The sequence below is a fragment of the Phalacrocorax carbo genome, chromosome 1, assembly GCF_963921805.1.
Source record: "Phalacrocorax carbo chromosome 1, bPhaCar2.1, whole genome shotgun sequence".
NCBI lineage: Eukaryota > Metazoa > Chordata > Aves > Suliformes > Phalacrocoracidae > Phalacrocorax > Phalacrocorax carbo.
The window spans coordinates 96,685,981-96,698,796 of record NC_087513.1 but is presented as its reverse complement, the minus strand read 5'-3'; the positions used below and the strand labels follow the sequence as shown (position 1 = coordinate 96,698,796).

The 12,816-nt window shown below is 39.6% G+C and overlaps 1 protein-coding gene across 3 annotated transcripts in view; it reads left to right on the top strand.

The window, feature by feature from the left end:
- IFT57 (intraflagellar transport 57) overlaps positions 1-12,816 on the top strand; it is a 36,489-nt gene that overhangs the window by 13,213 nt on the left and 10,460 nt on the right. For all 3 annotated transcript variants that reach the window (XM_064468086.1, XM_064468106.1, XM_064468096.1), the window contains exons 4-9: positions 903-993; positions 4,295-4,363; positions 4,913-5,035; positions 10,808-10,879; positions 11,468-11,599; positions 12,518-12,580. In XM_064468086.1, the coding sequence (XP_064324156.1) occupies positions 903-993; positions 4,295-4,363; positions 4,913-5,035; positions 10,808-10,879; positions 11,468-11,599; positions 12,518-12,580 (550 nt within the window). The remainder of the gene's footprint in view (positions 1-902; positions 994-4,294; positions 4,364-4,912; positions 5,036-10,807; positions 10,880-11,467; positions 11,600-12,517; positions 12,581-12,816) is intronic.

Here is a 12,816-nt window from a genome sequence, read left to right as displayed (position 1 = left end):
TTTCTAGCAAACAAATGTAAGCTGTAATTGTAAAGACAAAACAGTAATTACCAAAAATGTTTTACTTGATGTTTCATGAGATGCAAAATTCAGCTAGGCTTGAAGCAGTGGGGCAAATGAATTCCTAATGCTATTTCACACAACTTAGTTTATTACCAGCAAGGATCAGTTTGGGCCATTAATAGACTTAGCTAATTAATAGAGATTTGACTGGTGACCTTTTTATGGTCATTTTCCTCTGCATAACTGGTTGTTAATCTGGCAGTTGAGATGAAACATATTAATATTTTTTGAGGTCCTATCAATCAATCTTGACCTCTTCAGTTGGAAGTATGGGCAGTATGTGATCATGTTACAAGTAGGCTACAGCAACTTTGAGTACTAAACCTGAAGGAAATCTTAGGAGAAGTTAGATGACAGATAATTTGAACTATATGAAAATCTGTTTAAAAGTGCTCTTTATTTCATTCCTTCCCTCTGGTAGGTTTTGAAATGGATATAGCAAAGTAATTTCTACCTCAGAAATATTTTACTCTTACCTCTATTTCGTACAAAAATTTCACCGTAAGGCAAAAATGAGTCTGTGGTGACTTGCACGTAAATATTAAGAGGTTAGTCAAAAGAGAAAAATGACTCAAAATTTACTCGCCAGATGTCTCTGAGGTATGAATGTACTGTACTGCTTGGTATAATAACGAGCCCTCACTTTTAAGCCAGTCCAAGGTAAACAAAGACTTTTAAAGCTGAGCTTTAATTTTATTTAAATGTGTGATACACTGTCTCATTGTATTCCACATCATCCATACTTCTCATGAATTGTTTTGTTTGCTTAGGAGCAATTTACAGAAGTATTTCCAATTTACTGTGCTTAAAAGCTCTGCTGTTCTTTGAACTAATTTCAGACCAGCATATCCAACAGAAGAGCTAGAAGAAGAAGAAATAACAGAAGATGATGCAGAACTAACACTTAATAAACTGGAAGATGATGTTGTGGTAGGTTTACCTAGCTGGTTTTGATTATATTGGTATTGGTCAGCTACAAGAACATTTTTCTCACTGTTCATTTTGTTTGGCTTTGTTTAAGAAGTCTTTTCTACTAGCTGTTCCATCGCCCTTTTTTCCTGCATCTCCTTCCCTGTACTGTCAGCTTCTCTGTAGAGTTTTTGTTTCCTTTCAGGTAAGGTTGTTAACTCGTTAATACAGAGCTTATGTTCTTATGTGCACTTATAGTTAATGAAAAGTGAAGAGGAACCTAATGAGATGTTAAAATTGCATAGATTCAGAATTGTTTATTTTCTGCTGATATAAGCTGTTGAGGTTAAATGAAACTTCAATCTCTGTTTACAGAATTGGCCAATATTTGGTTAAACTTTGCCCAGCACTTACTTAATAGAGTGCTCACTATTGTAACTCAGATTTCACTGCAAATAGGAAACGGTAACTTTGGTACTGAGTTGATCTTAAGGTTTGGGAACAGAGTAGATGGAGAACAACAACTGGAAGCTGAGCATTTGTTTAGAAACATCAACAAAGACCTAAATAAAGGTTGCAGAGTTGTTTCTGTAGAGAAAGGTCACGGCAGCTCATTGCTATATGCTCCACGAATTAAATGGTAATATCCAGTCATCCATTCTGACTGCAGAATAAGTCATTCTGCTTTGCAAAAATACCTTTTACCATCAAGATGGCAGTGTTTGAGGATGAACTGTTCTATTTATTCCTGCTTTTTAATTATAATAATTACAGTTAAGTTGTCATGTCTATGAAACAGCCTATGAAATACACCTGTAAGTTCAAATATGCCTTTAGGACTTACGGATGGATGTCGAACAGAAGTTGTTTCTTGCTGATTGACTTTCTCAGAATATTTTTGAGAGTTGGAGTCTCTGTTATCTGGTAGCATAATGTTATCACAAGACATTGCATTTTCACAGGCCTCTGTGAGTGTCCTCAAAGTAGTCTTTTTACTGCCAGCTTAAACAAGATTTGTCTGGAGAGGGAAGTTAGCTGAAGACAATTGAAGTGAAATTTACAAAAAGAAGTTAGTTTAACATCCAGTTTTTCCAAAAGCTGATGATTCTGTACAAAATAAATGTAGATCAAAACCAAAATATTGAAAGCTGTGAGCTTGGAAGCGTTCACTTGCTGGGTCAGTAAATTCCTTGAGGAAAAACAATTTTCTGGAGTGTTAAGACCCAGCAATACTGGATAGAAAATGCCACAACTGTCCCATTTTTGTGTTCACATTTTTCAAGTGCTTGGGGAAAAAATTGAAGGTCATAAAAGCTGGACATAGAGTGCCAGTAATGTAATCATAGAATATCTCAAGTTGGAAGGGACCCACAGGGATCATCAAGTCCAACTCCCTGCTCCTTGCAGGACTACATATGGTTCTGATCATACTCCCAATTTATGTGCCACAACAGTCCACCAGAATGTAACAGCTGAAGAGTTTGCTTCTCACAGTTTTCCTAAGTATTGCATTATTTTTCTCATTTTTTTTTTTCTTAGCCAAGAAAATTTCCAGCCTATTAAATTTCATACAATATACAAATTGTGGATGTCTGGTTGCATTTTTACCAGCTTTGAAGTCTCCACAGAAGTCTTGAATAATTTGGAGAACAGTAAAAGGCATTCTGTATTGCACATTTGAGCAGCCTAAGAAATATAAGCTGTTGGCTAAAAGCTTTAAATAAGAAAGCAGTCAGCTGTCTGCTCTTTTGTGTCTCATTAAGGTCTAAGCTGTTAAATTGGGAAGCGGGGAGGAAACAGTTAACTTAAGCACAGTTGAAACCCTTCAAAGAACCTCTGGATTTGCTCTCATGTGATATCTGAGGCCATGATTTTCACAGACTAAAATGTTTATTAGCTATTCTGAGTTTGTGTGTTAATAAAACTATTGAGCTAGCTTTATACCAAGTAGATAACCACTTTTTTAGAGCCCCTAGTGGTTCTACAGGCATAAATTATATGCTGATGTAATGCTTCCTCCCCTCCGCCCCAGTCCACTGTTGCTGCCAATATACTGATGTGTCCTGGATGTATTGACTGTATCCATACGTGAATTTAGCGGTATTTCCAGTAGTTAAATGCTAATGATGAGGTTCATTGATTGTTCTTCTGGTTTTGATTCTTCTGAATAAAATTGATAAGGCTGACCAGCCTAGTTCTGTAAATCTTGGGGAATTAGGTGGACAGTAGCCAGCAAGGCTGGCTGTGTAAGGAAATCTGCACGGTTTGGTTCCTCAGTTCTGGTAACTGGTCATCTTGTTGTCATGGTAGTCTTGTAATATGTAAGTGCTGCACAAATATATATTGTCCATTTAGCAAAAGATAGTCTCAATCTAATTTCTTGCAAGTATTCAGGGGGATAGGGGCCATACATGCCAGAAGAAAATAAACTGATCCCTGTTGGTTAAAAACTAGGTAAGGTGCGGGAATAAGCTCCCAAGTTTTCACTAAGCTTTGAAGGGTTTTACACTAAGACCAGAGCTAGTGCAGTGTTAATTACTTTCTAGAAAAGGAGGTGAATGATGAAATTTTACTTTGATGGAAAAGACAATGGCTAACAGAAGAGCTACAGAAGGATAAGATGTGTAAGGGAGAAGTGTATGGGTGATAAAATGGTGGATGAAATTCAGTATAGATAAATGCAAGGTAATGCACAGCAAAAGCATCTTTGACGTATGCAGTGATGGGCTCTGAGCTGACCATGATCACTGAGGAATGCAACAGACTATGACAGATAATTCTGTAAAACAGTCAGCCCAGAAAGTACTGTCATGGGCAAGAAAACAAACTGCCTCAATTTGAATTGTATCATCTGCACACTTTTAAAGCGTGGCATTTTTCTGCAGCTCCAAATCTGTAGTGCAGAGAACATCTTGAACACTGTGTTCAGGTCTGGTTGTGGTTCAGTTTTTGGTTTTGTTTGGTTTTATTTTTTAATGCGATCCTTTCGGAAACACTTAAATTACAGTTACCATACAACTATTGAAAATGGCCCATTTGATGTGAAAGGGCTTAGGTTTGGAGGTATTTTTTTGGTTGGTTGGTTTAGTTTTTTAATTCTGTGGCACCCTGAGGGAAATGTGGGGTAGCTTTCATCTTCCAGATTCTCCCAGATATTGTGTCTCCTCATAAGATTTTAAGTAAATACAAGCTCCATTATCATAAACTCTCAGTGTTAGAAATTTGCAATTTAATACTGCTTGTCCTGCGCTCATGCAAAACAAAATTATGGAGAAAGACTGTGCAATGCTTACTGAAGTCTTATTTTGCAACTTTGCTAAAGGAAGAAGAGTCAGACAATGACGAAAATTTTATTGACCTGAATGTTTTAAAGGCACAGACATACAGATCGGTAAGTTGTTACCCATCAGTCCGCTCTTGGGAGAGTTTTACATCTGCATCAGAAATTTATTTCTGTTGGATTTAAGTGCAAAAGTCCTTATATAGTCTAAACTTGAAGAACCATTCCAACTGAAATGAATCATCTTATTTTAAAAGAAAAATGTACATCCAGTTTCTAAACTGTTATCACCGCAAGGTTGTTAGAAACATTTGCAAGGAATTTCTGCAGAGACTTTTAGGGAAACATAGTATTAGTCTCTTGAATGTATTTTAATTCCCCCCCCCCCCCTTGCTATTTTGGGAATGTATTATAATTTCTTATCAGAGATATTTTATTATTTTCAATTCTAAATATGATGAGAAGATACATTTACTTTAATTCCTACTTTTCATTAATTCAAAGAAAGCCATTAAAGAAATCTGTTATCTGTAATCTAGATCATTCTGGATATAAATTTTTTTCTGACTATGAACAATGTAAGCCATTGTACTATGATTTCTAACAGGTCTCACTGTGTATATTGACGATTTGTGTAGAAACCTTGTGATTTTTACACAGGATGTGAACGATTCTGCAAAGCAAGAGGAGATTTTACAGTCCACGACAGATGCAGCAGAGTGGAATCTGGAAGTGGAACGTGTGCTTCCACAGCTGAAAGTTACGGTCAGGACTGACAATAAGGTATGCGAGAATGGCTTTGCGTATGTACACATGGTGCTTAAAGTGTGATTTCAGTGTTGTTTACTTTCCATTTACAACTCTCTTTCTTTTGTCATGCCAAGAATTGTGAATAATGGGCTCTCCAACGCTTTCTTGTCTGAATCTTTGTCACTTAATTTGACCCTAGAAGCAATAATTCTCAGTAGTGTTTTTTCTTCCAAATTTCTATAGAATATTTTTTTTCTGCTACTTACAGGGCATCTTATTTCCATATCTTTATTTCTATGTATCTGTTCAGTGGAAATGTCTTTAGTAGTTAAATATTTCCAATGTAGTCATACTTCTAAAAAATTATGCCTTCAAGTTTAGCAGCTATTAAAACATCTTGCTGGAAGAGAGCTGAAGAACTTCTTATCTTTCAACTGTTCAATTTGTCAACCACATGAAAGGTTGATTGCATGGAATTAATCTTGCTGAACGTTAAATGGCAGGAAAGTATGTCTGTACCTCTGATCTAGTCATCTTGGGCTCTCTTTATGTTTAACAAAAAGTATTATGTTTAGCAAAAAGTAGTAAGTACTTTTTCGACTGATTTTACTTACCGATCCAGATAACTACCTCAAGATTAATTTAATCATTTCTTAGAAATGAGTATTTGTCTCCATGATCTATTCAAGTAGTCTAGAATGAAGAGCTTAGAAGTAGACATCTATCTTTGGCAAGTTGAAGTCCAAACCTAGGATTTATTCCTTGTGTTGTCATAAACATTCTTTCTAGAAGCTTGCATAGCACACACAGATCAGTGTGCAGTATTGAAAGGGCTCATTTGTTGTGACCCAGCTAGCTGAGGTGTTGGAGCAATCTGTAGCGGTGATACAAAACTCAGTGAAAGATAATTGTCTTGCCCAGAATAGGCTAAGCTCTCAACTATCTTTCGTTATGCTGCGTTCTTCTATGTGAAGAAGCCACCTTCCTCTGATCCTCAGCAAGCTCATCTGTTACAGAGAACATCATGCTTGATTCTCACACTAAGAAATTAAAACTTAATAAAGACGTACATGGAAAATTAAAGCCACTGTAAGAATTGAGGTTTGCCAGCTTCCAGTTTAATGCACCATCTCTTGGCTTTAAGGAATATGTCAAAATGAACATGAAAAGAGGATTCTTCTTTTTCTATTTCTGTGCTATGGTGCTTTCGGAAATAACTGGAGAGGAGTGTTTGGTGTTTTTTCATTCTACAAGAAAAGCATCATGTTCCGTTTCCTATACGGCGCATGTATACAGAGTACCAGGAGGGGGTTAATGGTTTAATCAATGGCCTTAGAAACTGTAACTTATTTGTAAAGTCTTGGGCAGGGGTAGGAGATGTGTGTGTGGGGGAGTGTTTGTTGTTTTTATTTAAACTACAAAGTCTGACAAATTGTGAACAATTGTCACAAATCAACAAAAGATCTTGAGTCTGCTGCAAACTTAAAACCCAACGTACAACATAAGCGCGTTTTCTCTACTAGCCTTTGTTTCATTCTGGAAGAGAAGAGCGGGCAGCAGCACAATTGTAGGCAGCAGGTGAAACTCATGGGCTGAACAGCTGTTGGAGATGCTCGGCTGTGCTCCTCTGAGATAGTGAGACAGACGCACCAGTCCTTTGGTAGTTATGTGCATGTCCTGTGCAGGGGTAGTAGCCTCACTTCAAATCATTAGCACTGCCTGCGATTGAAGGACGGCACACGTTTAAGTGTGCAGCTGTTTTAAGCCAGGATTTGTTTTGTACCTGTTATGAGACATTATAAGTGGCTGCATCCTCCAGGAGCTCCAAGGATTGGGAATTCCTCTTGCTCAGGTGCTGCAGCTCAGTCCCTGCAGCTCAGTCCCGTGTGTCCAGGGACCTGTGGGTCCTTATCCCAGACTGATGGATGCAGCTGCTGCTTCTTTCTTGTTTGCAGGTTCAGAAGCAGGTATCACACAGGCAGAAGACCCTTCTAAAGGATTTTTAGAGGTCCAAATTAGAGACTACCTCATACTGCTAGATGCACAGCAGAAGTTGCAGTGGCTCTGGCCCGGAGCATCCATTTCTCAAATTGCAAACGGGTCTGAAATCTTAGTCTGTTTCCATTTTTAACAGGAAACCAGATTCCTTTTAAATGATATACATTTAAAAAATTATACCTTCTAAATTCAAGATTGTTCTAAAGGGGATAATAAGATTGAGAAACAACATACTGCAAATGTTGAGAGCCAATATTTGCAGACTGCACAAACACAGAGTTTATTCAACTGAACACAATGCTGCAAATGATCGTATTTTTTAACGTGCAAATTCAGGCAAATGTTAAGAAGATAAAGATCACTCCATTATGCCCCTTCCCTGGAAGCGTTCAAGGCCAGGTTTGATGGGGCTTTGACTAACCAGGTCTAGTGGAAGGTGTCCCTGCCTATGGCAGGGAGTTGGAGCTAGATGATCTTCAAGGTCCCTTCCAACCCAAACCATTCTGTGATTCTACGATTCCATGACATTGTTGTCTGAAGAGTGGATTTGTTGCCCGGTGTGCAATGAGTCAATAATCACACACTCAGGAGAGACATTGCTAATTTATTCCAGGGTTGTGCAGGCCTCGGTGCTTGGTGGTTTTCTACAAATCAAGCACACCGAAGCAGGCTCCTTCATTATATTTATACAATAAATTCATACATATTGTGCCTATTTAATACATACACATTCTAATCTACAGAGGTTGCGTAATGGCATTAAGTTGCTCTTCTTGGCTCTGCTTCAGATCCTTCTGCACATGCCTTCCTCTCTTCAGGGGGTTCTTGGTGGTCTTTACAGTTGAAGTACCCTAACCCTTTTTATCCATATATATGGTCATGTGTTATGCAAGGATAATTCAAGGTTATTTTCTCTTGCCAATTCTCCTTTGTTTTCTTCTAAAAGGAATGTTTGTCCTTGATTAAATGGCCAAGATATCCTGTCCCTAAGATTAGGTTAAATATTAAATCATCAAACAATGCTTGATCAAAAAAAAAAAAAAGCCTAGATTCATGCTAATTAAACATAGCAATACTTCCTCTTTCCAAGGGGGGCGTTGTTCCCTTACAACATGACCAGCTATGCAAACTGCCATAACAAGGCCCTGTCTCCAGCAGGACTGTAGGACTCCCATAAAGTATAGACAGTCAGGCCCCCTTCCTCTTCTTCAGCTAATTAAGATTGAGGTTCAGCAGAGAGAGCACACACTACCTTCTCTCTAGATTCACAGGCATGTGCACATTGATGGATCCCTCAACTATCAGCATGGTCCTTCTGTCTGATCCCTCTGTCTGGATGCTGGGCCCTCTTAGCTGTTTCACTGCTTTTCTTCTTGCTGGCTACTCCAGCTAGATGCTTGCCAGCAAAGAGATGCACACACTCTTAAGCTTGTCTTAAGGGTACTCTACATTTGTGAGTCCCCATGAATACCAGCGTATACCCTCTGCTTGCCTCATACCCAGGCCTGGATCCAGAGCTGACTGCTCGATGGCTAGTTAGTTCAGTTTTAAGTCTGCTCTTGAATTCTACATGTGCACAGCAGATTTAGGGCAGGTGCAAACATTCGCCGGTCCCTGCTCCAGCTGCTGGCACTGAGCCCCTCATTTGCTTTGCTCACACCAGTCCTTCCCAGTAGTTGGATTTAGGGATACATGCTGGTTCTGCCTTGGTGGCTGAGACCCTCACCTGCTCCTGTGGCTAGCACTGAGAGCCCCCCACTCTCTCTGGATGCAGACAGCACAGGCCTGGGACAACTGCAGCCCTGGTCTGATTCCAGTTGCTGGCCCCATATTCCTTCTCACCAGCAGCAGACACTTAGTCCTTGTGGCACTTGTACGTGAATGGGATAGAGCATGAGACTGCACAGAAAGATAATAAAAAATTAATAAGACGACAGGACAGACTGCAGTGACCAGGCACAGGGCTCAGTCAAACAAGTGGACTGACTGGCCACAGTTTACACATGACCAGCCCCTCTTACACCCCAATTTGTTCGTCCTCGGTCTGCTTCATCAATGTGCATAGTTGCACCAACCCTTGTCCCAAATATCTAGAATCCCCAGGTTTGCATTCTTATCAGTTGCAAGGGCCAGATTCAACTTCTTTGAAGTGATGCTTGCAGTTTCTTGATAGCCCATCAGTTAGCGTGACTGATGAGCTTTGTTTCTTGTCTTCCTTAGTGTTTGTCTGACAGGTCTGTGTCTCTGTAGGTTTTGGTTTTTCCCTCCCCCTTTTCCTTATCATCCCATTTTGACAAGGTCCTTAACAATTGTACCGATACAAACATTCTCACGCTCCACATGCCCTTATCCTTCAATGTAACTGACCAGGTTTGTTTCTTGTTACTGCATCCATTATTGTTTGTCGTTCAGGTTTGTGCCTCTGTTTTGCTTATCATCCTTTTGATAAGGTCCTTGATTGATCAGATAATCTTACTGAAGCAAACACTGTCACTTTCCACATATCCTTACAGTACCTATTTTACAAGAAGGTCTCCTAAGGTTTGATTTCTAGTGATTCCTGTTCTACCCTGCGCTGATGTGGCCTCACCTTGAGTACTGTGTGCAGTTTTGGGCGCCACAGTACATTAAGGATATAAAGCTACTAGAGAATGTCCAGAGGAGGGCCGTGAAGTTGGTGGAGGCTTTAGAGGGGAAGCTGTGTAAGGAACAGCTAAAGTCACTTGGTTTGTTCAGCCTGGAGAAGAGGAGACTGAGGGGAGGTCTCATCATGGTCTACAGCTTCCTCAGAAGGGGAGGAGGAGGAGCAGGTGCTGATCTCTTCTCTCTGGTGACCAACGACAGGACCCAAGGGAATGGCAGGAAGATGTGCCAGGGGAGGGTTAGGTTGGATATGAGGAAAAGGCTCTTCCCCCAGAGGGTGGTGGAGCACTGGAACAGGCTCCCCCCGGAGGCAGCCACAGCACCAAGCCTGACGATATTCAAGAAGCATTTGGACAAGGCCCTCAGAGACATGGTGTAAATTTGGGGTCATCCTGTGCAGGGACAGGAGTTGGACTCGATGATCCTTGTGGGTCCCTTCCAACTCAGGGCATTCTGTGATTCTATAATCTATTAACATCACTTTTTTTTTTAACACCTAGACCAGTGCAGTGCCAACCAGACCAGTACTGGAACTGGAATGGATTTCTAAGTAAAAGTTAAAAGTTATCGAGTTAAAACAGTACCTTTTCTCATCCCCATCCCTGAGTCCATGTATGTTTCCTATGACCTAGAAGCTGCAAATAATTTTCCCCCTTCTAATTTTGTCCCACTATCAAAAACAAGTTTAGGTATTTCTGCCTCTCTCATTTCTTTCTGTTCTCCTGTTAATAGTGAGGGCTAAGTAGAAAGGGAGGATCTGATAGTCTGGAACTGGTAGGTGTTGGGCATTTGAACCATGCATTTTGTCTAAGAATAAGCTGAGCTAGTGCAGCTATAATTTATATTTTCAGTATTTGTTCCTAGAGTGGTTTCTAGCAGAAGTGGTTGCATGAAGATCAGACTCTAAAAAGCATAGCTACTCTGGTATCAGTGAGGATGTCAGTGTTTGTTCATGGATCAGCGTCACATGTGACGTTGAGGAGGTTTATAAATTGTGTCACATTAAGCGAGTACCTCTGGATATGAACAGGGCAGTGGCAGAATGATACACTGTAATAGTGTAAAAGAGAACTGACCCTGCCTTGCATACCAGCCTTTGTTCAGTAACCAGAGAAAGATACAAGTTGTACTTACCTATGTTTTACTTTGTGGCACCTTTTTTAGGATTGGAGGATTCATGTAGATCAAATGCATCAGCATAAGGATGGAATTGAATCTTCTTTGAAAGAAACTAGGGTATGTCTTGTATGGGCATTTTTATTTTCTATTTGATATACCTTAAGAACTAGATTGATTTTTTTTCTTCATTTTATTTGTGCTAATGCTGTAACACTAAAAAGGGAAACATGCGATAATGATGACTAGGGGCAGCGGGCTGGCAGAATATCTTGTGGGAAAGAGTTGTATATGTGAGGATGAACAGGGGTATTAATGGGGCATATTAGGATTCATTAGCGTATGCATTACCATAAGTACACCCTGATTACAAATGGCAAAATACAACCTGAAAATAAGTCCTGATAAAAAACCCCTAAAATACTGCCAAATACTGTTGTTAGAGTAACTTACTGATATTGACATTTGTAATTAATTGGGGGGGAGGGGGGCGGGGAGTGTTGGAAGCAGTAAAGCTTGAAATATGTGTTTTGGAGGTGGGCAAACCAGAATATATTAGGAATATTTTTTGTTAGCCAAACACAGCATTTCTGTGCTATTTTCCTCTCTCACTTGTAGGCTTCCATATCCTTTCTTAATTACAGCACCATTTTAATACTCTTTGCGTATTATCTGTATACTGCCAATACACAGAATGTGACTTTCTAGGGTTACCTTGACAAACTCCATAATGAAATCAGCAGAACATTGGAAAAGATCAATAGCAGGGAGAAGTACATCAACAATCAGTTGGAGCACTTGGTTCAAGAGTACCGTTCAGCACAAGCCTTGCTGAGTGAGGTAATGCACTGATCTTTTTTTGTTGCCTTCTAGAATATTACCTTGCTATCAAATGAGGGTGAACACAAAGACAACTCAGAGTAGTTATCTGTGAATTCTGCTGTTGGATATAAAGCAGGGGAAATGTTGAATGGGTGTCAGATTATATAGTTTTTAAGCTAAACTAGCGATTTTTATTCAGCTATTCTACAGGGGAAAGTGAATGTTTTTGCCTGAGTACTATGTAAATCTGTTGCCAGTCTTGAGCAGCTAGTAAATTGCTAGTTCTGCTTTTGCTGTGAAGTTCACACATCTGTGATGAGTGGAAAAACTACAGTCTCAGACCAGCACTCAGCTCCTATATTGATTACTCGTGCTAACGTGCACAAAGCGCTCTGATTACTTCTTTGCTTCATTTAGTTTTTATGCTAAGAGAGTGCTGTTCGAGAAGCTTTTTGATCCCCTAGTTAGGAGGCCTGTATAAGCTGCCTTTTGGCTAGCCCTCCTATTTGTGGGCGTGACGATGAAAGTAAGGTTAACAGGATTTGACCTCTGTGCTTTCTGCTTACCTTACGGTTAAACTTCAAGATAGTAACTTACTGTTGATGACGAAGTAGTCTGGGTTTTGGGATTCAATTCTGTCTGCATTCTGGCAAGTTTCCTTTATGTTTATTTCCTCATGTATTAGGAAATAATATTGTGCATGTATTAGGACTATTACAATTTTTAAAACTGCTTTAAATTTTTGGATGATAGTCACTACAGGGGCTGATATTCCAAGCCTGTCCTCGTATGTGTAGTGATGTAAAGGTCATTGGGCATTTGTGTGAGAGTTTCTGGAACTGGCACGTGTGAGAACAAGGTTTGGTGTTCTCTCTGAGCTACCTGCATATATCTCTTCGGCTTCACCATTGCAGCAAAAATCGTGTTTCTTTCCAGGCTAAAGAGAAGTACCAGGAGGGAAGCGGAGGAGTAACTGAAAGGATTAAAGTGCTTTCTGAGGTAAAACACATCTTCACATAATTTCTTTTGCTTATTTTAAAACAATCTTCAGAGAGTTAGCATTTAGTGTTCGCAGTTTTATGAACCCAGTTCCTTCTGATTTGTTCTCATGTTAAAGATTAAGCTGTTTGTTTACTGGAGGTGATCTAGTTCAGTTCCTAAATTTTAAACCCAGGCTGCCATTGTGAGCTCTTAATTTCTCCAGTTTGTAAAAGAGGGTAAATGTGTATTTTATA